The 22,498-nt window shown below is 43.7% G+C and overlaps 1 protein-coding gene across 2 annotated transcripts in view; it reads right to left on the bottom strand.

Annotated features, from left to right (window-relative positions):
• LOC139265691 (exocyst complex component 1-like) overlaps positions 1 to 22,498 on the bottom strand; it is a 222,386-nt gene that overhangs the window by 103,472 nt on the left and 96,416 nt on the right. For both annotated transcript variants that reach the window (XM_070882938.1, XM_070882937.1), the window contains exons 7-9: positions 18,586 to 18,695; positions 16,931 to 17,080; positions 14,478 to 14,580 (exon numbers count right to left, since the gene is read on the bottom strand). In XM_070882938.1, the coding sequence (XP_070739039.1) occupies positions 14,478 to 14,580; positions 16,931 to 17,080; positions 18,586 to 18,695 (363 nt within the window). The remainder of the gene's footprint in view (positions 1 to 14,477; positions 14,581 to 16,930; positions 17,081 to 18,585; positions 18,696 to 22,498) is intronic.

Here is a 22,498-nt window from a genome sequence, read left to right on the forward strand (position 1 = left end):
TCTTGTCCACTCTACTGGAAACATCCTCAAAAAATTCCAGAAGATTTGTCAAGCATGATTTCCCTTTCACAAATCCATGCTGACTTGGACCTATCACGTCACCTCTTTCCAAATGCGCTGCTATGACATTCTTAATAATTGATTACATCATTTTACCCACTACCGATGTCAGGCTGGCCGGTCTATAATTCCCTGTTTTCTCTCTCAATCCTTTTTTAAAAAGTAGGGTTACATTGGCTACACTCCACTCCATAGGAACTGATCCAGAGTCGATGGAATGTTGGAAAATGACTGTCAATGCATCTGCTATTTCCAAGGCCACCTTCTTAAGTACTCTGATATGCAGACCATCAGGCCCTGGGGATTTATTGGCCTTCAATCCCATCAATTTCCCCAACACAATTTCCCGACTAATAAGGATTTCCCTCAGTTCCTCCTTCTTACTAGACCCTCTGACCCCTTTTATATCCGGAAGGTTGTTTGTGTCCTCCTTGGTGAATACCGACCCAAAGTACTTGTTCAATTGGTCTGCCATTTCTTTGTTCACCGTTATGACTTCCCCTGATTCTGACTGCAGGGGACCTACATTTGTCTTTACTAACCTTTTTCTCTTTACATAGCTATAGAAGCTTTTTCTCGTTACATATCTATAGAAGTTTTAATGTTTCCTGCAAGCTTCCTTTCGTACTCTATTTACCCTGCCCTAATCAAACCCTTTGTCCTCCTCTGCTGAGTTCTAAATTTCTCCCAGTCCCCGGGTTCGCTGCTATTTCTGGCCAATTTGTATGCCACTTCCTTGGCTTTAATACTATCCCTGATTTCCCTTGATAGCCACGGTTGAGTCACCTTCCTTTTTTTATTTTTACGTCAGACAGTAATGTACAATTGTCGTAGCTCATCCATGCGGTCTCTAAATGTCTGCCATTGCTCATCCACTGTCAACCCCTTAAGTATCATTCGCCAATCTATCCTAGCCAATTCACGCCTCATACCTTCAAAGTTACCCTTCTTTAAGTTCTGGACCATGGTCTCTGAATTAACTGTTTCCTTCTTCATCCTAACGTAGAATTTCACCATATTATGGTCACTCTTCCCCAAGGGGCCTCGCACAACGAGATTGCTAATTAATCCTCTCTCATTACACAACACCCAGTCTAAGATGGCCTCCCCCCTAGTTGGTTCCTCGACATATTGGTCTAGAAAACCATCCCTTATGCACTCCAGGAAATCCTCCTCCACCATATTGCTTCCAGTTTGGTTAGCCCAATCTATATGCATATTAAAGTCACCCATGATAACTGCTGCACCTTTATTGCATGCACCCCTAATTTCCTGTTTGATGCCCTCCCCATCACTACTACTGTTTGGAGGTCTGTATACAACTCCCACTAACGTTTTTTGCCCTTTGGTGTTCTGCAGCTCTACCCATATAGATTCCACATCATCCAAGCTAATGTCCTTCCTAACTATTGCATTAATCTCCTCTTTAACCAGCAATGCTACCCCACCTCCTTTTCCTTTTATTCTTTCCTTCCTGAATGTTGAATACCTTTGGATGTTGAGTTCCCAGCCCTGATCATCCTGGAGCCATGTCTCTGTAATCCCAATCATATCGTATCTGTTAACATCTATTTGCACAGTTAATTCATCCACCTTATTACGGATACTCCTTGCATTAAGACACAAAGCCTTCAGGCTTGTTTTTTTAACACCCTTTGTCCTTTTAGAATTATGATGTAGTGTGGCCCTTTTAGTTTCTTGCCTTTGTTTTCTCGGCCTTCCACTATTGCTTTTTACCTTTCTACCACCTGTTTCTAACTCCATATTACTTCGCCCTGTCTCGCTGCATAGATTCCCATCCCCCTGCCATATTAGTTTAAACACTCCCGAACTGCATTAGCAAATGTTACCCCCAGGACATGAGTTCCAGTCCTGTTCACCCTCCCTCTCCAGAATGCTCTGCAGCCGCTCCGAGACATCCTTGATCCTTGCACCAGGGAGGCAACATACCATCCTGGAGTCTCGGTTGCGGCCGCAGAAACTCCTATCTATTCCCCTTACAATAGAGTCCCCTATCACTATAGCTCTCCCACTCTTTTTCCCGCCCTTCTGTGCAGCAGAGCCACCCATGGTGCCATGAACCTGGCAGCTGGTGCCTTCCCCTGGTAAGTCATCTCCCCCAACAGTATCCAAAATGGTACATCTGTTTTGGAGGGAGATGACTGCAGGGGACTCCTGCACTACCTTCCTGCTCTTGCCTTGTCTCTTGGTCACCCATTCACTTGAGTGACTGAGCATTTGGAAAAATATGAGCTGATCAGAGAGAGCCAGCATGGATTTGCAAAGGATAAGTCTGATCTAACAAACCTAATTCAGTACCAGTTTATACCCCTAAGCAGCAAGAGCTCTACTTGCCAAAAATAAAACCACCATGGACAACTAAAGAGGGAAGGGACAACATAAAACTAAAAGAAAAAGTATACAAGAATGCAAAAAATAGTAGATCCTGGCAAATGAGATAGATAGAAAGAACAGCAAAGGGTAACAAAACAGATTGTAAGAGCTTCAAAAAGGAGTATGAAAAGAAACTTGCAAGGGATATCAAAATTAACTCAAAAACTTTTACAATTATATTAGGAAAAAAGAGACTGGTTAAGAGCAATGTGGGCATCTGAAAAACTGAAAATGGTGATATAAATGAAAATAAGGAAATGGCAGACATGTTAAATAATTACTTTGCAACACCGTTTACAGTAGATGAAAAGGAAAATATGCCAGAAACCCAAGGAAATTATTAAATCAGGGAGGGGACTCATCAAAATTAACATAAGCAAATTAATATTAAGAAAATAATGGTACTAAAGAATGACAAATCCTCAGGACCAGCTGTTTTTCATCCTAGGGTTTTAAAGGAAGTAGGAGAGAACGTTGAAGATGCCCTATGATCTTCCAAAGTTTTTTCGATTCAGGAACCATTCCTTTAGAGTGGAAAATTGCGCATGTCACTCTGCTATTTAACAAAGGTGAGTGAGGGAATTAGAAACTGGTTAGCCTAATATCTGTTGTCAGGAAATTACTAGAGTCTATAATTAAGGATGGAGTGATTGAACACTTTGAAAATTTTCAGCTGATCAGAGTGCCCGCATGGATTTGTAAAAGGTCATCATCATCATCATGGGCAGTCCCTCGGAATCGAGGAAGACTTGCTTCCATTCTTAAAATGAGTTCTTAGGTGGCTGAACAGTCCAATACGAGAACCATAGACTCCGTCACAGGTGGGACAGATAGTCATTGAGGGAAGGGGTGGGTGGGTGGGACTGGTTTGCCGCAAGCTCTTTCCGCTGCCTGTGCTTGATTTCTGCATGCTCTCGGCGATGAGACTCGAAGTGCTCAGCGCCCTCCCGGATGCACTTCCTCCACTTAGGGCGGTCTTTGGCCAGGGACTCCCGGGTGTCAGTGGGGATGTTGCATTTTATCAGGGAGGCTTTGAGGGAGTCCTTGTAATGTTTCCTCTGCCCATGGATTTGTAAAGGGTAGGTCATGCCTGACTAACCTGATTGAATTTTTTGAAGAGGTGACTAAAGTACTGGACAGGGGAATGCCCATGGTGTTATTTATATGGACTTCCAGAAGGCATTTGATAAAGTCCCTCATAAAAAACTATTACCTAAAGTCGAAGCTCATGGAATTGAGGGGAAAGTTTTGGCCTGGTTAGGAGATTGGTTGAGTGGCAGGAGACAGAAAGTCAGGATAATGGGTATGTGCTCTAATTGGCAGGATGTGACTAGTGGCGTCCCACAGGGATTTGTGTTGGGGTCTCAACTATTCACAGTATTTATTAAAGACTTGGATGACGGGATAGTGAGCCACATATCCAAGTTTGCCGATGACACAAAGATAGCTGCCATGTAAACAGTGTGATGGAAGCATAAAATTACAAAGAGATATTATCATCATCATCATAAGTGGTCCCTCGAAACGAGGATGACTTGCTTCCACGCCAAAAAGGGATGAGTTCAGAGGTGTTTCAATGAATATTCCAGGTCCCAAACTACATATTGAAGGGTGAAAGATGCCGGTGCGTGGATTTTTTTAACGTGTGGTGGCCATTGCCAGAGCTAGGCTTGACAGAGCTAGGTCTTGGTCCAGTGGCAAGAATTAACCAAGGCGACTGGAGACCAGCTCTGCTGCACGGACCTATGCACACACATATCGCAGTGTGGGCTGGCCTGTGCTGCCCCTCAGCCCACGCCTCTTCTGGGCCCCGAACTCACGCCTCTATTGGGCCCCGAACATATCCCTCTACGAACTCTCACCGCTCTTGCTGTACCTGCCCACGCTCCAAATTAGCTACCTGGATTTGGGCGACGTCAAATCCAGATGCCCTCTTCACAGCCGTCGCCCTCCTGCAGCGGCACGCGCTGCTCCCTGCAGTGGTATGCTGCCGCACATTGGTGGTATTTCTCCAGTAACAATAAATTACAGTAACAGATTACAGTAAAAGTAAACTGATAATTAAGGCCTCGCTATTCAGCGCTCCACGATAGGCAGGAGGAAGTCAGGTGGGGGTTAAACCCTAAAAAATGGGGAATGCGCCCCCAACCCATACATTGCCGTCTTTACGCTCATGGGTTTCAAGGCGTTCATATGTCCCACCTTGAAGAGGTGGGTCACTTCATTGTCTTATTTAAATCAGGCTCCGACAGTTGGGAGTCTGATTTACATTTAACAGCTGTTGGCTGGGTTTCCTGGGCCTCAGAAAACCCAGCAGTGAAAGGGAGGTGGGAAATGCGGGCTTAAGAAGGCAAGTGCTTTTTACTGATGATCTTGCAGGCCAGGACCGTGCCGATGTCCGGGTCAGGCCACTACACGTTGCTCAGCAGGCTGGGGCCATTAAAGAGATATTAATAGAATAAGTGAATGGACAAAACTGTGGCAAATGGATTTCAATATTATCAAGTGTGAGGTCATCCACTTTGGACCTAAAAAGGATTGATCAGAGTACTTTGGGGTCCATATACATAGATCATTAAAATGTCATGAACAGGTACAAAAAAATAATCAAAAAGGCTAATGAATGCTGGCCTTTATATCTAGAGGACTAGAATACAACAACAATTTGTATTTATATAGCGCATTTAACATAGTGAAACGTCCCAAGGCGCTTCACAGGAGAATTATGCGATAAAAATTTGACACCAAGCCTCATAAGTAGAAATTAGCGCAGGTAACCATAATCTTGGTCAAAGAGGTATGTTTTAAAGAGCGCCTTGATGGAGGAAAGAGAGGTGGAGAGGTGGAGAGGTTTAAGCAGGGAGTTCCAGAGTTTGGGGCCTTGGCAACAGAAGACACGGCCACCAATGGTTGAGCGATTATAATCAGAGATACTCAGGAGGGCAGAATTAGAGGAGAGGTTGTGGGGCCAGGAGATTACAGGTAACAAAGGCATGGATGAGGGCTTCAGTAGCGGATGAGCTGAAGCAAGGGCGGAAACGGGCGATGTTACAGAAATGGAAATAGGTGATCTTATGCTGATTTCAGGATCAAATATGACACCAGGTTTGTGAACAGTATGTTTCAGCTTCAGACAGGAGATGGGAAGATGGATGGAGTTAGTGGCTAGGGAAGGGAGTTTGTGTTGGAGACTGAAAACAACAGCTTTGGTCTTCCCAATATGCAATTGGAGAAAATTTCTGCTCATCCAGAACTGGATGTCGGACAAGCAGTCTGACAATTTAGAGACCGTGGAGGGGTCGAGAGAAGTAGTAGTGAGGTAGAGCTGGGTGTCATCAGTCTACATGTGAAAATTGACGCTGTGTTTCCAGATGATGTCGCCAAGGGGCAACATATAGATTAGAAATAGGAGGGGGCCAAGGATAGATCCTTGGGGGACACCAGAGGTAACGATGCAGGGGCAGGAAGAGAAGTCATTACAGGTTATTCTCTGGCTACGATTAGATAGATACAAATTCCTGGTTAGACCACACGTGGAGTACTGTGTTGAGCACCACACCTTAGGTAAGTTATACTGGCCTTGCAGTGTAGATTTACCAGAATTATACCTGGACTCCAAGGATTAAATTACAAGTAGTGATTACACAAACTGGGGTTGTATTCCCTGGAATTTAGAAAATGAAGGGGTGATTGAAGTTTTCAAGATATTAAGTGGAACTGATAAGGTAGAAAGAGAAAAACTATTTACGTTGATTGAGGAATCTAGGACTAGGGGACGTAGCCTAAAAATTAAGAGCCAGGCCTTTCAGGAGTGAAGTTAGGAAACACTTCTACACGCAAATGATGGTAAAAGTTTGGAACTCTCCAAGCAGCAGTTGATGTTGGGTCAACTGTTAATATTAAATCTGAGATGGATAGATTTTTGTTAACCAAAGGTATTAAGGGATATGGGGCAAAGGTGGGTATATAGAGTTAGATCACAGGTCAGCCATGATCTCATTGAATGACGGAACAGGCTCAAGGGGCTAAATGGCCTACGCCTGTTCCTTTGTTCCTATAATTGCATTTTTTGAGGAAGTAACTAACATGGTAGATAAGGGAGTATCTATGACAAAATTAATTTTCACTTGGAGAAGCATGGGTTAGAAAGAGATAGCAAGCATTGATTTGTTAAAGACAAATCATGTCTGACTAACCTGATTGAGTTATTTGATGAAGTAACAGAGGGTTGATGAAAGTAATGCACTAGATGTTGTATATATGGACTTTCAAAAGGCATTAAAGTACCACATAACAGACTTATTCGGAAATTAGAAGCACAAGGTATTTAAAGGAATGGTGTTAACTTGGGTATCTAATTGGCTATGGTATAGAAGGCAGAGAGTGGCAGTGAACAGATGTTTTCCTGACTGGAAAGAAGTATGCAGTGTGGTATTAGGACCATTGCTTTTCTTGTTATATATAATCTAGACTTAGGTACAAGGAGTACAATTGCAAAGTTTGCAGATGATACAAAACTTGGCAACGTAGTAAATAGCTAGCAGGATAGTAGCAGACCTTGGGAGGACATAAACAGGCTGCTGAAATGGGCATACACATGGCAGATACAATTTAATGTAAATGTGAAGTGATGCACTTTGGGAGAAAGAACATGGCAGTATAATCTATATGGTAATATTTTGAGGAGTGTGCAAGAGCAGAGAGACCTGGTGATGCATATTCATAAATCTTTGAAGGTGGCAGGTCAAGTTAATAAGGTGTTTAAAGAAAGAGTATGAGATACTTGGCTTTGTAAATAGGGGAATTGAATTGAATACAAAAACAAGAAAATCTTGCTAAACTTTTACAAATCTCTGGTTAGACTTCAGCTGACGGTACTGTCTACAATTCTGGGCACCATACTTGGATGCCAAGGCCTTGGAGAGCATAGAGGGGGTTTACCAGGACAATGCCAGGGATGAGGGAGTGCAGTTATGTGAAGAGATTGGAGAAGCTAGCTCTGTTCTCTTTAGAGCAGAGAAGGTTAAGGTGAGACCTAATAGAGATACTCAAAATTATGAGGGGTTTTGATACAGCAAGTAGGGAGAAACTATTTCCTTTGGCAAGCGGGTCAGTAACCAGAGGTCATAGATTTAAAATAATTGACAAAAGAATTCGAGGGAAAATGAGGAGAAATTTCTTCACAGAAGATTCAGGTCTGGATGACACTACCTGAAAGGTTGGTGATTCCATGGTAACTTTCAAAAGACAATTGGACATGTACTTAAAGAGGATTAATTTGCAGACTTAGAGATAAAGCTGTGGTCTCAGACTAATTTAGTCAGGTCTTTCAAGGCATGACAGGTCAAATGGCCCGCTTCTGTGCTTAAGACTCTCATCATGCTATGATTCTATTTAAATGAATTTCTAGAAGGCATTTGACAAGTTTCCATATAAGAGACTTAATAAAATTGAGAGTGCATGGAACTGGAAACAAACTATTGGCTTGGATAGTGAATTGGTTAAGAGGCAGGAGACAGAGAGGCCGAAATTCAGGGTCTCAAAGAGACCCATTAGTGCCCATTTGCGGTGGCCATTCTGAAAAATCAAATGGCCACCGCTTTGGGGTCAACAGGCCGACCCGACCTAAATTTGGCCTGGACCCCATACTGCCCAAATGATATCACTGCCAGCAAAATGAATAAATCAACAATAAAAATACTTACTGTTACATATGTAGACTTGTATTTATTCTGTACAGCCACCAGAGGGCTCATCCCCTGGAATCCCAAGGGATCCCATAATCCCTTGGGAGCACAGGTATTTAAGGTGGCTTCACAGGTTGGAGAGGCACTCTGGAGACCTGCAATAAAAGACTACAGTCACACTTTACTTTGAGCTGACAGCGCTCAGTCTGATTCTTTCTCCATACACTGCAACTGGTGACGAGATACAGATAGCGAACCTAAAGATGCAGAGAACAGTAGGCATCCTGGAGAAATTTTCAGTAGGAGATGATTGGGAAACTTTTGTGGAGCGACTCGACCAATACTTCGTGGCCAATGAACTAGATAGGGAAAAAGCACTGCCAAACGAAGGGCGGTCCTCCTCACCGTCTGTGGGGCACAAACGTATGGCCTCATGAAGAATCTGCTCACTCCAGCGAAACCCAGGGAGAAATCGTACGATGATTTGTGCACACTGGTCCGAGAGCATTTGAACCTGAAGGAAAGCATTCTGATGGCGAGGTACTGGTTCTACACCTACAAAAGGTCTGAAGACCAGGAAGTGGCGAGTTATGTCGCCGGCTAAGACGCCTTGCAGGACATTGCGAATTTGAAGGACATTTGGAGCACATGCTCAGAGACTTTTTCGTAATTGGCATTGGCCACAAAACCATACTTCGCAAACCTTTGACTGTAGAGGCCCCATCCTTGAGTAAGGCCATAGCGATAGCCCAGGCGTACATTGCCACCAGTGACAAAACGAAGCAAATCTCTCAACACACAAGTGCTGCTACAAGTACTGTGAACAAAGTGATGCTGTTTTCGAATCGTAACTTACAGGGCAGGTCCCACATACCTGCAGCTGCACGTCCGCAGATGACTCAGAGTCCACCATCAAGAGTGATGAATGCAAGGCCATTAACAACTTGTTGGCGCTGCGGGGGAGATCATCGTTTCCATTCATGCTGATTCAAAGAGTACATTTGCAAGGGCTGTGGAACAATGGGACACCTTCAACGAGTGTGCAGGCGAGCTGCAATGTCTGTTAAACCTGCAAACCACCATGTTGCAGAGGATGACAGATCCACGGAGGATCACGACGAGCCTGAGCCTCAGATAAAGGAGGCAGAGGTACATGGGGTGCACACATTCACCACGAATTGTCCCCCGATAATGCTGAATGTTGAACTAAATGGACTCCCGGTGTCAATGGAGCTGGACATGGGCGTGAGCCAGTCCATCATGGGCAAAAAGACTTTCGAAGGTTGAGGTGCAACAAGGCCTCAAGGCCAGTCTTAACTCCAGTTCGCACAAAACTAAGAACTTACACTAAAGAACTGACTCCTGTAATCGGCAGTGCTACCGTAAAGGTCTCCTACGATGGAGCGGTGCACAGGCTACCACTCTGGGTGATGGTCCCACGCTGCTCGGCAGGAGCTGGCTGGGAAAGATACGCTGGAACTGGGACGACGTCCGAGCGCTGTCGCCCGCTGACGACACTTCGCGTGCCCAGGTCTTAAACAAATTCCCTTCGCTGTTCAAACCAGGCATCGAGAAATTCCAAGGAGCAAAAGTGCAATCCACCTAATTCCGGGGACATGACCCATCCATCACAAGGCGAGAGCAGTACCGTACATGATGAGAGGAAAGGGTAGGGATCGAGCTAAACCGGCTGCAAAGAGGGCATCATTTCACCGATCAAGTTCAGCGAGTGAGCCAGTCCTATTGTCCCAGTCCTCAAGGGAGACGGCAACGTCAGAATCTGTGGCGATTACAAAGTAACTATCAATCGTTTCTGCCTGCAGGACCAATACCCACTACCAAAAGCCGCCGACCTCTTTGCAATGCTGGCGGGAGGAAAGACGTTCACGAAGCTGGATCTGACTTCAGCCTACATGACACAGAAACTGGAGGAATCACGGAAGGCCCTCACCTGCATCAACACGCACAAAGGTCTTTTTGGTTATAACAGATGCCCGTTTGGAATTCGATCAGCGGCGGCGATATTCCAGAGAAACATGGAAAGTTTACTGAAGTCGGTCCCGCACAACGTGGTCTTCCAGGACGACATCTTGGTCACAGGTCGGAATACAGTCGAGCACCTGCAGAACCTGGAGGAGGTTCTTAGTCGACTCAACCGTGTGAGGCTCAGGTTAAAACGCTTGAAGTGCGTTTTCCTGGCGCCTGATGTGGAGTTCTTGGGAAGGAAGAATGCGGCAGATGGCATCACGCCCACCAACGTGAAGATGGAGGCAATCGAGAACGCACCGAGGCCACAGAACGTGACGGAGCTGCGGTCGTTTCTGTGACTCTTGAACTACTTCGGTAACTTCTTACTGGGTCTCAGCGCACTGCTAGAACCACTGTCTTACTATGAAAAAGGGGCGAGTGGGGTTTGGGGCAAAAGCCAAGAAAATGCCTTTGTAAAAGCGAGAAAATTGTTCTGCTCAAACAAATTACTTGTGTTGTATGATCCATGTAAGCATTTGGTACTAGCATGTGATGCGTCGTCATACGGCGTCGGGTGTGTATTGCACCAAGCTAATGATTTCGGGAAACTGCAACCGGTTGCTTATGCATCCAGAAGTCTGTCTAAGGCTGAGAGAGCCTACAGCATGATTGAAAAAGAAGCATTAGCATGTGTTTATGGGGTAAAGAAAATGCATCAATACCTGTTTGGGCTAAAATTCGAATTGGAAACTGACCATAAGCCACTTATATCCCTGCTTTCCAAGAGTAAAGGGATAAATGCCAACGCATCGGCCCGCATCCAGAGATGGGCGTTCACGTTGTCCGCATACAACTACGCCATCCGCCACAGGCCAGGCACAGAAAACTGTGCCGATGCTCTCAGTACGCTGCCATTGCCCACCACGGGGGTGGGAATGGAGCAGTCCGCAGATCTAGCCATGGTTATGGAAGCATTTGAGAGTGAGCAATCACCCATCACTGCCCGGCAGGTCAAAACCTGGACAAGCCAGGACCCCTTATTATCTCTAGTCAAAAGCTGTGTGCTTCACTGGAGCTGGTTCAGTGTCCCAGTGGAAATGCAGGAAGAGATAAAGCCGTTCCGGCGGTGCAAAAATGAAATGTCTATACAGACAGACTGCCTTCTGTGGGGTAATCGAGTAGTGGTCCCCAAGAAGGGCAGAGACACCTTCATAATGACCTCCACATTACCCACCCAGGTATCGTAATGATGAAAGCGATAGCCAGATCCCACGTGTGGTGGCCCGGTATCAATGCGGACTTAAGAGTCCTGTGTTCACAGATGTAATACATGCTCGCAGTTAAGCAATGTACCCAGGGAGGTGTCGCTAAGTTTATGATCTTGGCCCTCCAAATCATGGTCTAGGGTACACGTCGACTATGCAGGCCCGTTCGTGGGTAAAATGCTTTTTGTGGTTGTAGACGCGTACTCCAAGTGGATTGAAAGAGATAATGTCGGCGAGCACATCTGCTGCCACTACTGAAAACCTGCGGGCCATGTTTGCCACACACGGCTTACCCGATGTCCTGGTGTTTTACCAGTGCTGAGTTCAATGAATTTATGACCCGTAACGGGATCAAACATGTCACATCTGCCCCGTTTAAACCAGCGTCCAATGGTCAGGCAGAGAGAGCAGTGCAAACCATCAAGCAAGGCTTGAAGAGGATAACTGAAGGCTCACTGCAGACTCGCATATCGCGAGTCCTGCTTAGCTACCGCACGAGATCCCACTCACTCACTGGGAACCCACCTGCTGAACTGCTCATGAAAAGAGCACTTAAGACAAGGCTCTCGTTAGTTCACCCTGATCCACATGAACAGGTAAAGAGCAGGCGGCTTCAACAAAGTGCATACCATGATCGCGCAAATGTGTCACGCGAGATTGAAATCAATGATCCTGTATTTGTGTTAAATTATGGACAAGGTCCCAAGTGGCTTCCCGGCACTGTCGTGGCCAAAGAGGGGAGCAGGGTGTTTCGGGTCAAACTTTCAAATAGACTCATTCACCGGAAACACTTGGACTAAATCAATCTCAGATTCACGGACTACCCTGAGCAACCCACCTTGGACCCTATCTTTTTTGATCCCCCAACATACACACCAGTGGCAACCGGCACCACGGTTGACCACGAAGCAGAACCCATCAGCCATAGCAGCCCAGCAGGGCCCAACAAATGATTCAACAACACCAGCTTTCACACCAAGACAACCAGGGCAAGAAGGGCCCCAGATCGACTCACATTGTAAATAGTTATACTATTGATTTTGGGGGGGAGGGGGGGGAGGGGAAGACAGTGTTATTATATACGTGGATATGTATTTACTCTGTACAGCCACCAGATGGCTCATCCCCAGGAGTCCCATAATCCCTTGGGAGCACAGGTATTTAAGGAGGCTTGACAGGTTGGAGAGGCACTCTGGAGACCTGCAATAAAAGACTAAGGTCACACTTTACTTTGAGCTCACAGTATTCAGTCTGACTCTTTCTCCATACACTACACTTACCTAGCGATTTTCACCTCACTCAGTGGATCCTTCGTTGCGCGGTGCCCCCAACAGGTTTCCCTGACGGTGCATCTCTGCAGGGTGACTGTGGGCCCGGCAGCGTGGCAGCCCTTAAAAGGGAGGGCCCACTGCCTCGGCCGCAGTTCAAGAATTTTTGCGAGCTGACTTGCCGATCGGCCGGCAAAATACTGGCCCTGGGTTCGGCCGGGTTGCCAACGGGCAGTCTGGCACCCCCTCTTGGCCGAAACCCTCCCTGGTGGCTCAGTGGCCAAAATGAAAAAATAGCCAGAATCTCTCCCCTTTAACGGAGGGGAGAGAGCGTGATGACGCACATGCGCTGTGACATCACCACATTGATTGACAGCGGCGGATGGGCCTTCTGACCATTTTCAGCCAGTCAGCCTGGTTTGGCCCGCCCCCATTATGATCAATTTCCTGCAGAACTTTGAAAAAAATTCCAAGTCCTGAAAATGAAAATGGATTGATTCACCAGACCAAGAATTCCAGCAGTAAGTACCAGCTAACAACTCATAGGTGCACCAGTTTTCTGCCCCAGAGATTGAAGACATGGGTATGTGCTCAAATTGACAGGATGTGATTGGTGGAGACCCCAGGGAACTCTGCTGGGGTCTTAGCTTTTCACTATATTTATAAGTAACTTGGATTAATGAATAGAGAGCCATATGTCTAGGTTTGCTGACAACACTAAGTTAGGTGGCACAGTAAATAGGGTAGATGGGAATAGAAAGTTGAGTGGGCAAAACTGTGGCAGATGGAGTTCAACGTGGAAAAGTGTGAGGGCATGCATTTTGGACCTAGGAAAAGATAGATCAGAGTATTTACTAAATGTTGAGCAGCTAAGAACTTTGAATGAGCTGAGATTTATCGGTCCAAGTACAGAAATCACTGAAGGTTAGTGGACAGGCACAAAATATATTTTAAAAGGCTAATGGAATGTGGGCTTTTATCACAAGAGGACTGGAATACAAAGGGCTAGAAGTTATGCTACAGCTGTAAAAAGCTCTGGTTAGACCCCATCTGGAGTAGTGCATTCAGCTCTGGGCACCTCAGGAAGGATACATTAGCTTTGGAGGGTTAAATTATGAGGACAGGTTGCATAGATTAGGCTTGTATTCCCTTGAGTATAGAAGATTAAGGGGTGATCTAATTGAGATGTTTAAGATGATTAAAGGATTTGATAAGGCAGATAGAGAGAAACTATTTCCTCTGATGAGAGAGTCCAGAACAAAGTTAATCATTACCTTTTGGCCTTTTGAGGTAAATTATATGAATAAGTGTATACAAGTTGTTTGTTTGTACAGTTTAAGTTTATTAAAGTAGCTATCCGCTTATTTACTGTTTCAGAGATAGACTCCTCCCATTCAACAATCAATCTCCTCATCTTTTCAGAATTTTCTGTTCTGGTTTGATTTTTGTGTTATAAATGCCTTCAACGGTGTAACCTCAAACCCATAGTAAAATCTGCTAATAGATAACGCAAAGTCTTGTGTCTAACATGCATCTATCGAACTTTGTTAAATGCAAGGAATCACACTTTGTTTCAGATGCAAAAAGAGAGACAGTCACTGCTTGGAAGCTGAAGTTTACAAGCAATTACATTTGTCTACTGAATGATCTGAGCAGTTTATAACCAGGTACAATTACCTGGATGTGCCTACTTAAGAGCAATGGCTTTAAAGGGACAAGCTAAATTAACAGCTGAACATTACAACTGTGTTTCAGACCCCAGGCTACCCATGTGCACTTTATCATGTGGCAATATAACTATGAGCTTTCAGTCTTGTAGTTGTCACAATACTTACTGAATCTCATGCCTTCTTTTATTCCAGTCAGTCTAAACTTCACCAGATCAAAAAATTCTTTGATTTGTTTGTCATAAAGTTTTCTAATGTTTTCAGCATATACCTGATATAAAAGCAAGAGTGAATTAAAATTGAGAAGGAAGAAAAGATTGCAACATTAATAGCAATTTCAAATGTAATTTTACAGTATTTCACACATTTTTTTCTTGTACTTTACCCAAGTCACATTATGGATCTGCCTAGTTATCATTCATGCAAGGAATTCCAAATGCAGTCTTGATGACCCACGTATCAGATGTTCTTTCCATCCAGTGGTACGAACAGCTGTTGTCAGCCTCCCACCTGAACTGTTAGGGTGCTTCGGTGCTGGCAGCTCCTTAATTGAGCTTCTCTCATTTTCAAATATATCCATGGCCATCATCCATTGCTCAAATTTACTTTCCGGACTCCTAGATTACTTTGCTGGACTACACTGTAAGACTAAGCAACCATGATCCTGCTCTGCTACTCAGTTGCTTCAAGTTTTAAGGTAACATTTTCTAGCCTACAGCCCACACATGCTGCTGTTGCCTGCTGAGCTTCTGACTGTACTTCAGTGCATTGCTTATTTCTCAACTTTATTTTTCTGCTGTGTAGGTCCTGGATGGAAATCCACCATCTCCTGTGCCAAAGTCCATTCCTCCACTGGCTTCTGGACATTAGAGTGACCTCCACCATCGCTGCTATTTGCTATGGAAATTGTACTCTCTGCTGGTTGCCTCTATTCTAGTACCTGGCCAGTTGTTGCATCCTCAATTTCTGCTCCTCTGATGGGAAATGTTCACTTTAAACTCTCATCTGCTCCTGCTGGTTCCCATCCTGCTCTGGATTTTTCTCCAAATGATTTTATTTAGCATTGCTTTCCTCTTGCTTCCCATGGCTGCTGACTCCACTCATTCTTCATTAGCTGGGTAGGACTTGTTCCTCAAGACCCTACTGCTGCTCAAGATCTTGTCTTCCTCACCTCCCGACAGCTGTTCCTCAAACCAGCTCAAAGGAGATACCATTTATCTTTCGCCCCCTTTTCCAGAGGAAAGTCACTAGTTGACCATTAGACAACTAAAGATGTATAAGCTAAACCCCCCCCCCGACATGCTCTGAGGTGTTAATTTCTCCGAAATTGAACTTCTGAAAGATAGTATAGTCCTAGAAGATGGTTGTAACCTTCTAAGATGATAATTCTGAGCTTGAGGAGCAATAGAGGCAGGCACTACATGTAATCATATTGTGTTTTGATAAAGGCAGGACAAGCATTGAGAATGATCATCAACTTTGAAGAAAGCCCATTAGCATTTTGTAATCTGTTTTCTTTGTCAATGTAGTTGTTTATAGAAGTCAATTCATGTAGCTCACTATTTCCCCCCAACAGTTAATAACTTATCTGGCAATATATTAATTTGCAATAGTGATTTGTGTGTCGAATAACTGCAAATTTAAGGAAATAAATTATAATATACATGGCTAGAAATTACCGTTGGCAAGATTAGTGTCTGAACACTTATTGGGCCGGATTTTGCGATCAGTGGTTTCTTACAATTGCACTTGTCCATAGAAATATTATGGGCTTTTGCATTGGAAGTTCTGGTCAGCCAACTATGGAAAAAAATGCATCTGGGACCTGTGTAAACAGGGCAAGCAACTATGTATCTCCGTAGCCAATCAGATTGAAGCATGGTTAATGAGCAGCGCTGACTGAGTCTGAATCAGGAGGTGTCAGTTGGAATGTTTAATTCAATGTCAATTGAGGTACAGAAAGTGAAATAAACAGAGGAAAAAAAAGATTGGATTGAGAGAGATAAAAGACACAAAGAAAAGTAAAATAATATATTTTTAATTTTTTTAAATCTCCAAACTATAATTAAAATAGTTTTTAAAGTTAATTTTCAGTGTCAGAGAGGTTGTTTGGCAGTAATTAAGACTAATCACGCCTTTAACAATTTACTTAAACTGGAATGGACAAGTTCTAACGTTTTCAAGCGAATTTAGTGTGTATATATCAGGTAAGTACAGTCACTTCAATCCATTCCATGTATTTCAATGGCAAGTCTCTCGGCGAGATAGCATTCTCACACAGCTTTTGGAGGAGGAGGTCACCTCAGACAGCAACCAACCTGATTTATGCATTTAACTACACATGTGCGGTCGATATAAGTTGCTGTCCGATTTACACGATAATAATGGTGAGAGCTGTTAGCCTCAGTGTTACCTATACCACAAAATCCAGCCATTGTGTTAGTATGACTGTCTTCCATTTTAACAGAGGCATTAACCAGTCTATTACAAATGAATTAATATCGTGTTGAAAAAGAGGAATGTCAAATGAATAAGTTAAGCAATTGTGCATCAATACTCGCCAACAAAGATTCCTAGCCTATGTACCTTACAGACCACTTTTTGACAGCTAAGAAACATACCTTAGATAAATCAGTAAAAATAACAGGGCTGTTGCTTTTTAGCCAAGCCATTAGAGGGCAATATGGCAATAAATCATCTTGATAAGCCTTATGGTTGGGGAAGATTAGCTCTCCAGACTGTTGCATCAAGCTGGTGCTTTGGTCATTTCCCTTAAAGACAATAGAAAAGGTACTTTTAAGGCTACAGAACATTTAACAACAGAAATTAAATCATTCAATTCCCCCTCCCAGGATTTATGAATATTTAAAGGAAAACTACTCGATTGCATGAATGAAAATACCAAAATAGTGACATTTGGCTTAGTGGGTAATCAGCATTTGGTTTGTTACTAAGCATACAGATCACGAGGTCCCAGCTTCGATACCCGACATGTACCGAGTTAGTTGGTTAGTTAGTTGCAAGGACAGCAAAAGGGGTACAACAACTGAATTCGGGACATCATGTCTAGGGGAAAGAAAAAAAACCATGGTTCCTGTTCATGAGTGATATTCAATGATATGTGTTGGAAATTGTCCAAGAATTAGTCACTGCTGTGAAATTCACAAGGCTCAAGCACTAAGAATGGTCATTTGGTGAGGGCTGCAGGCATCTGTAGACTATACCCCAGAATTATTCTGGACCAGTTTAAAAACAAATTTATTTATCCAAGTGAGTAGCTGAACAATACAGATAAGTTCAACATCCTGTCTGGAGTTGCTGATTTCAGCTTGCTTGGGATATCACAATTGGCTTTAGTATCACTAAATTAAGGAAGACAAAAAGAACAGAGCATGGGTACCTTCCAATAAATAACACCTGCTGGAAGTGTGTGTGTGTGTGTGTGTGTGCATGTGGACAACAGGATTAAGCTCAACTGTGATGACTCTACTGGTGAATAGCCTGACATTCAGTCAAGGCTAACATGAATAATGCCCACATGGGTTAGCTACTAAAGGGTGATCAACAGTCTTTGGAACCATACCCCAGCAAGGAGTCAAGGTCTTCAGGAGAAAATTGGTGAAAACATTTGATGAAGAAAAAAAAAGACTGGTCTTAGTCTATCACGTTTGGTACTTTGGTGCAAGATTGAAATATTATCTGCAGGTACTAATGAATATTGTTACTAATAGTGTACGCCTGTCATAACTAATTGATCTACGTTGAGCCAATTTGTCAGCTTGAATCATTGCTGTAATCAGGGAATTAACTCATATTGACCATCTATCTCAGCTATTCCAAATGATTAAAATTAACATGCAGGTACTCATCATTTTTTTTACTGTCAGCTGAATGTCTGATGTAGAATATTTAGTCAAACTTTCAGCAGTTAAGAGTGCAGATTACTGACTATACAGTTAAGTTAAGACTCACTCAGCAAGAAGAAACAATCAGCATTTCATTAACAGAAGAGAAAGTAAAAGGATTCCAGATAGTCAAATTGTGATGAGCTTACCCTAAATATCTGCATCTAATCAATTTAAGTTAGGTCTAGCTGACATTCCTGATCGATACTACAGGGTACCAACAACCGAACTATCTCCCAAATAAGTAAGGACAAATGAACATCATCATATCCTTAAAACTATTCTGTTAATATCACAGCAAGCTTTACAAAGTCTTTAGCAGATTTTATTACAAGAAACCAACACATTACATTATTTACTGTTGCACTTACCTGTAGTACAAACACACTGTTAATATGACGTATGAATCGACTTTCAAATAGCTGCCGCAAATTCTCAAACTTTATCAATTGTTCTACCACACTTTGCAGTTTTCGATGGCCTAATAAAACCAGAGTTTTAAAGGGAAGTCAAGTTAATGTTAACAACTGTATGTATAGATAATAAAGTTTCAGTTATTTCACTAATCTAGGCTCTTTTTTGGCTCAAAGACTGGATTAAAGATGAATGCTAGGCTCCACTTTTCTAATGTTAAACATCAGCCTCAGCATTGCTTGACTGGACATCACAATCTTGTGACAACTGCCTATCAAAAATCTGGAAATAGGAGCTACTGGTAAATGGAAAAATTCCTTTTCTATTACATGTGAATTATAAAGATGAATTATTGTAAAGAATCAGTATTGAGTGTGCTTTTTATTAACTATTTACAGTTTAGAGTCAGGAAAATAATTAAACAGATTAGGATTACATCAGCGTGCGCTGCATTGTTCTACAGCTTGTATTGTTGTGCACAATGCTCACATTGTTTTCTGCAAAGTTGTAATTAGAATATCACCTGTGATCATCATCATAGGCAGTCCCTCAAAATCGAGGACTTGCTTCCACTCTAAAAGTGAGTTCTCAGGTGACTGTACAGTCTAATGCGGGAATTACAGTCTCTAACAGGTGGGGCAGTCAGTGGTTGAAAGAAAGGGTGGGTTGGGAGCCTAGTTTGCCACACCAGTGATATTTGTCCAGTAGCAGTGGCCAGCAACAGCTTAACTTATCAATGATCTTTGCAGCACGGCAGCTGCAGGAAAAATGCAGGGAGCAGCACCAGCCCTTATACATGGCCTTCTTCGACCTTCCAAAGGCCTTTGACACTGTCAACCGCGAGGGTCTATGGAGTGTTCTCCTCCGTTTGGGATGCCCCCAAAAGTTCATCAACATCCTCTGCCTGCTCCACGATGACATGCAGGCCATGATCCTTACCAACGGATCCATTACAGACCCAATCCACGTCCGGACCGGGGTCAAACAGGGCGGCGTCATCACCCCAACCCTCTTCTCAATCTTCCTCGCTGCCATGCTCTACCTCACAGTCAACAAGCTCCCCGCTGGAGTGGAATAAAACTACAGAACCAGTGGGAAGCTGTTCAACCTTCGCCGGCTCCAGGCCAGGTCCAAAATCACCCCAACCTCTGTCGCGAGCTACAGTACACGGACGACGCCTGCGTCTGCACACATGCAGAGGCTGAACTCCAGGACATAGTCAACATATTTACTGAGGCGTATGAAAGCATGGGTCTTACGCTAAACTTCCGTAAGACAAAGGTCGCCACTTGATCACACTTGATCAGCTCCGCTGGGCAGGCCACATTGTCTGCATGCCTGACACGAGACTCCCAAAGCAGGCGCTCTACTCGGAACTCCTTCATGGCAAAGGTGGGTAGAGGAAATGCTACAAGGAAACCCTCAAAGCCTCCCTGATAAAATGCAACATCCACACCGACACCTGGGAGTCCCTGGCCAAAGACCGCCCTAAGTGGAGGAGGTGCATCCGGGAGGGTGCTGAGCGCCTCACGTCTCATCCTTGAGTGCATGCAGAAAACAAGCGCAGGCAGCGGAAAGAACGTGCGGCAAACCTGTCCCACCCTCCCTTACCCTCAACGACTGTCTGTCCCACCTGTGGCAGGGACTGTGGCTCTCGTTTTGGACTGTTCAGCCACCTAAGGACTCATTCTAAGAGTGGAAGCAAGTCTTCCTCGATTCCGAGGGACTGCCTATGATGATGATTAACTTATCAATACCAGTGGGGGTATGATTTTCCCACCTTGGAGCTCCAAAAATGGTGGAAGAATTGTGCCTATCTGATTTTTCATTTCTATGATGGTGCTGACAACAGAGATAAGACCAGCTAAAATCTAGTCTTATTTCCACCACCACTGAAAAAGTCAGCTCCTATTCACAATTGTGAAAAAGTCATTGTTGGAGTTCTGTCCCAGTGAGAAGAATGCAGATGATTAATACAGGGGAGGTCTGTTGATGATTAGTCTGTATTTCTGACCTCAGTGGGACAGCATTCCACCTGTGACTATGGAAAGAAATGAAACATGAAAATAAGTAAAACATGGAAACTTACTGCACAGGTCACATTACTGTTTCCAGTTCCCTCACAACCAAACAACATTATAGCCACAGAACATAAAGTAGATGTTGCAGATGTATAGCCTAATATCACCCATATATGGCCACAAAAGCTGGTAATCTAATTTATGTTACAAAAGGCAATGGTGCAATAACTGAAAATACTACTAACCTGTACATATTTTATTCAGCAGTGTTTGGTGTGGCCAATGGAAAACTATTCCATTCCCCAACACAATCAGCGTTTACCTTGACTAGCATACAAAAGCCCACCAAAATATTTTTAAAATACATCAATTGTGAAAGGTACATCAAATGTCTTATGACTTGTAGCATCTACTCCCACCAAAACTGATTAATATCGATAAATTTAGATATTCCTGAGAGATTTAGGACTGAATGCATAATAGTAAAAAATCCTTTATAGGAAACAGCCAATCACTTCATAAACGGCAACAGCATGTCTTATATTTAGCTGAAGTTTCTTAATTTCTTGCCTCATGAAAAAGTTTTTCCCTCATGAAAAAGTTTTTCACTGATTTGTTGTGAATGGTAAACAAGTGAAAGAGTTAAAGAGATGACGTAACAGATTTTAAAATAATTTCCTGCTAGATTCCTCCCCCATTTTCTGAAGTTTGTAACACATTCTGGGGTATAGTTCTACTGAAGCACACAACCCTCAGTATCTCAGCAAGCAGTAACAGATCAACCGTGCACTTAGATGACGAGCATTAGCAGATTATTTAACTATGAGACGCATCACAGTTGTGTCCAATTGTGTATCCACCCAACAACAGGAATATCTACATTTATCGATATTAATCAGTTTTGGTGGTAGTAGATGCTACAAGTCAAAAGACATTTGATGTACCTTTCACAATTGATGTATTTTAAAAATATTTTGGTGGGCTTTTATATGCTAGTCAAGGTAAACGCCGATTATGTTGGGGAATGGAATAGTTTTCCATTGGCCACACCAAACACTGCTGAATAAAATATGTACAGGGTAGTAGTATTTTCAGTTATTGCACCATTGCCTTTTGTAACATAAATTAGATTACTAGCTTTTGTGGCCATATATGGGTGACACATGCACACTTTCCAGCTATGGATAGCAATCAAGAGTAGGAACTCTGATCATTTTCCCCTGGTCTTAGTCCACTGGCACTTGTAGGACGTCCGTTGTTGCCCTGGTCAAGGTCATTTAATTTAGTAGAAATTTAACAACAGTTGGAACTGGTGCTCTCCATTCTTGCGTCATGCAATACAGTTGGAACTGGGATTTCGTTGAGAGGCTCCAGCAGAGCTTTGTCACGAAGGACTGGCTGGGAGCGGCAGCAGCTGACAAGCAGAGGGCGCATTTACTGACCAGCTGTGGACCTAAGACGTACGCGCTGATGAAAGACCTGCTCGCACCCAAGAAGCCTGCGGACAACACCTTCGAGGAGCTCAGCAAACTGATCGGTGAGCACCTCAAACCGGCGCGACACCGATTCTATACACACCGATGTCGGGAAGGGCAGAGCCTACTGGACTTCGTTGCAGATCTTCGGCGCTTGGCCAGCCTCTAAGTTCACAGACGCCTGCAGGGGGAAGATGTTACGGGATTTCTTCATTGAGGGCATTGGTCATGCCGGGATTTTTAGGAAGCTAATTGAGACCAAGGACTTGACCTTGGAAGCAGCGGCATTGATAGCTCAAACCTTCATGGCAGGGGAGGAGGAAACCAAGATCACATACGCGCGCAACTCTGCTCCCAACGTGGCAATGGAGCAG

Source organism: Pristiophorus japonicus, chromosome 6 (assembly GCF_044704955.1).
Source record: "Pristiophorus japonicus isolate sPriJap1 chromosome 6, sPriJap1.hap1, whole genome shotgun sequence".
In the NCBI taxonomy this organism is placed as follows: Eukaryota; Metazoa; Chordata; class Chondrichthyes; family Pristiophoridae; genus Pristiophorus; species Pristiophorus japonicus.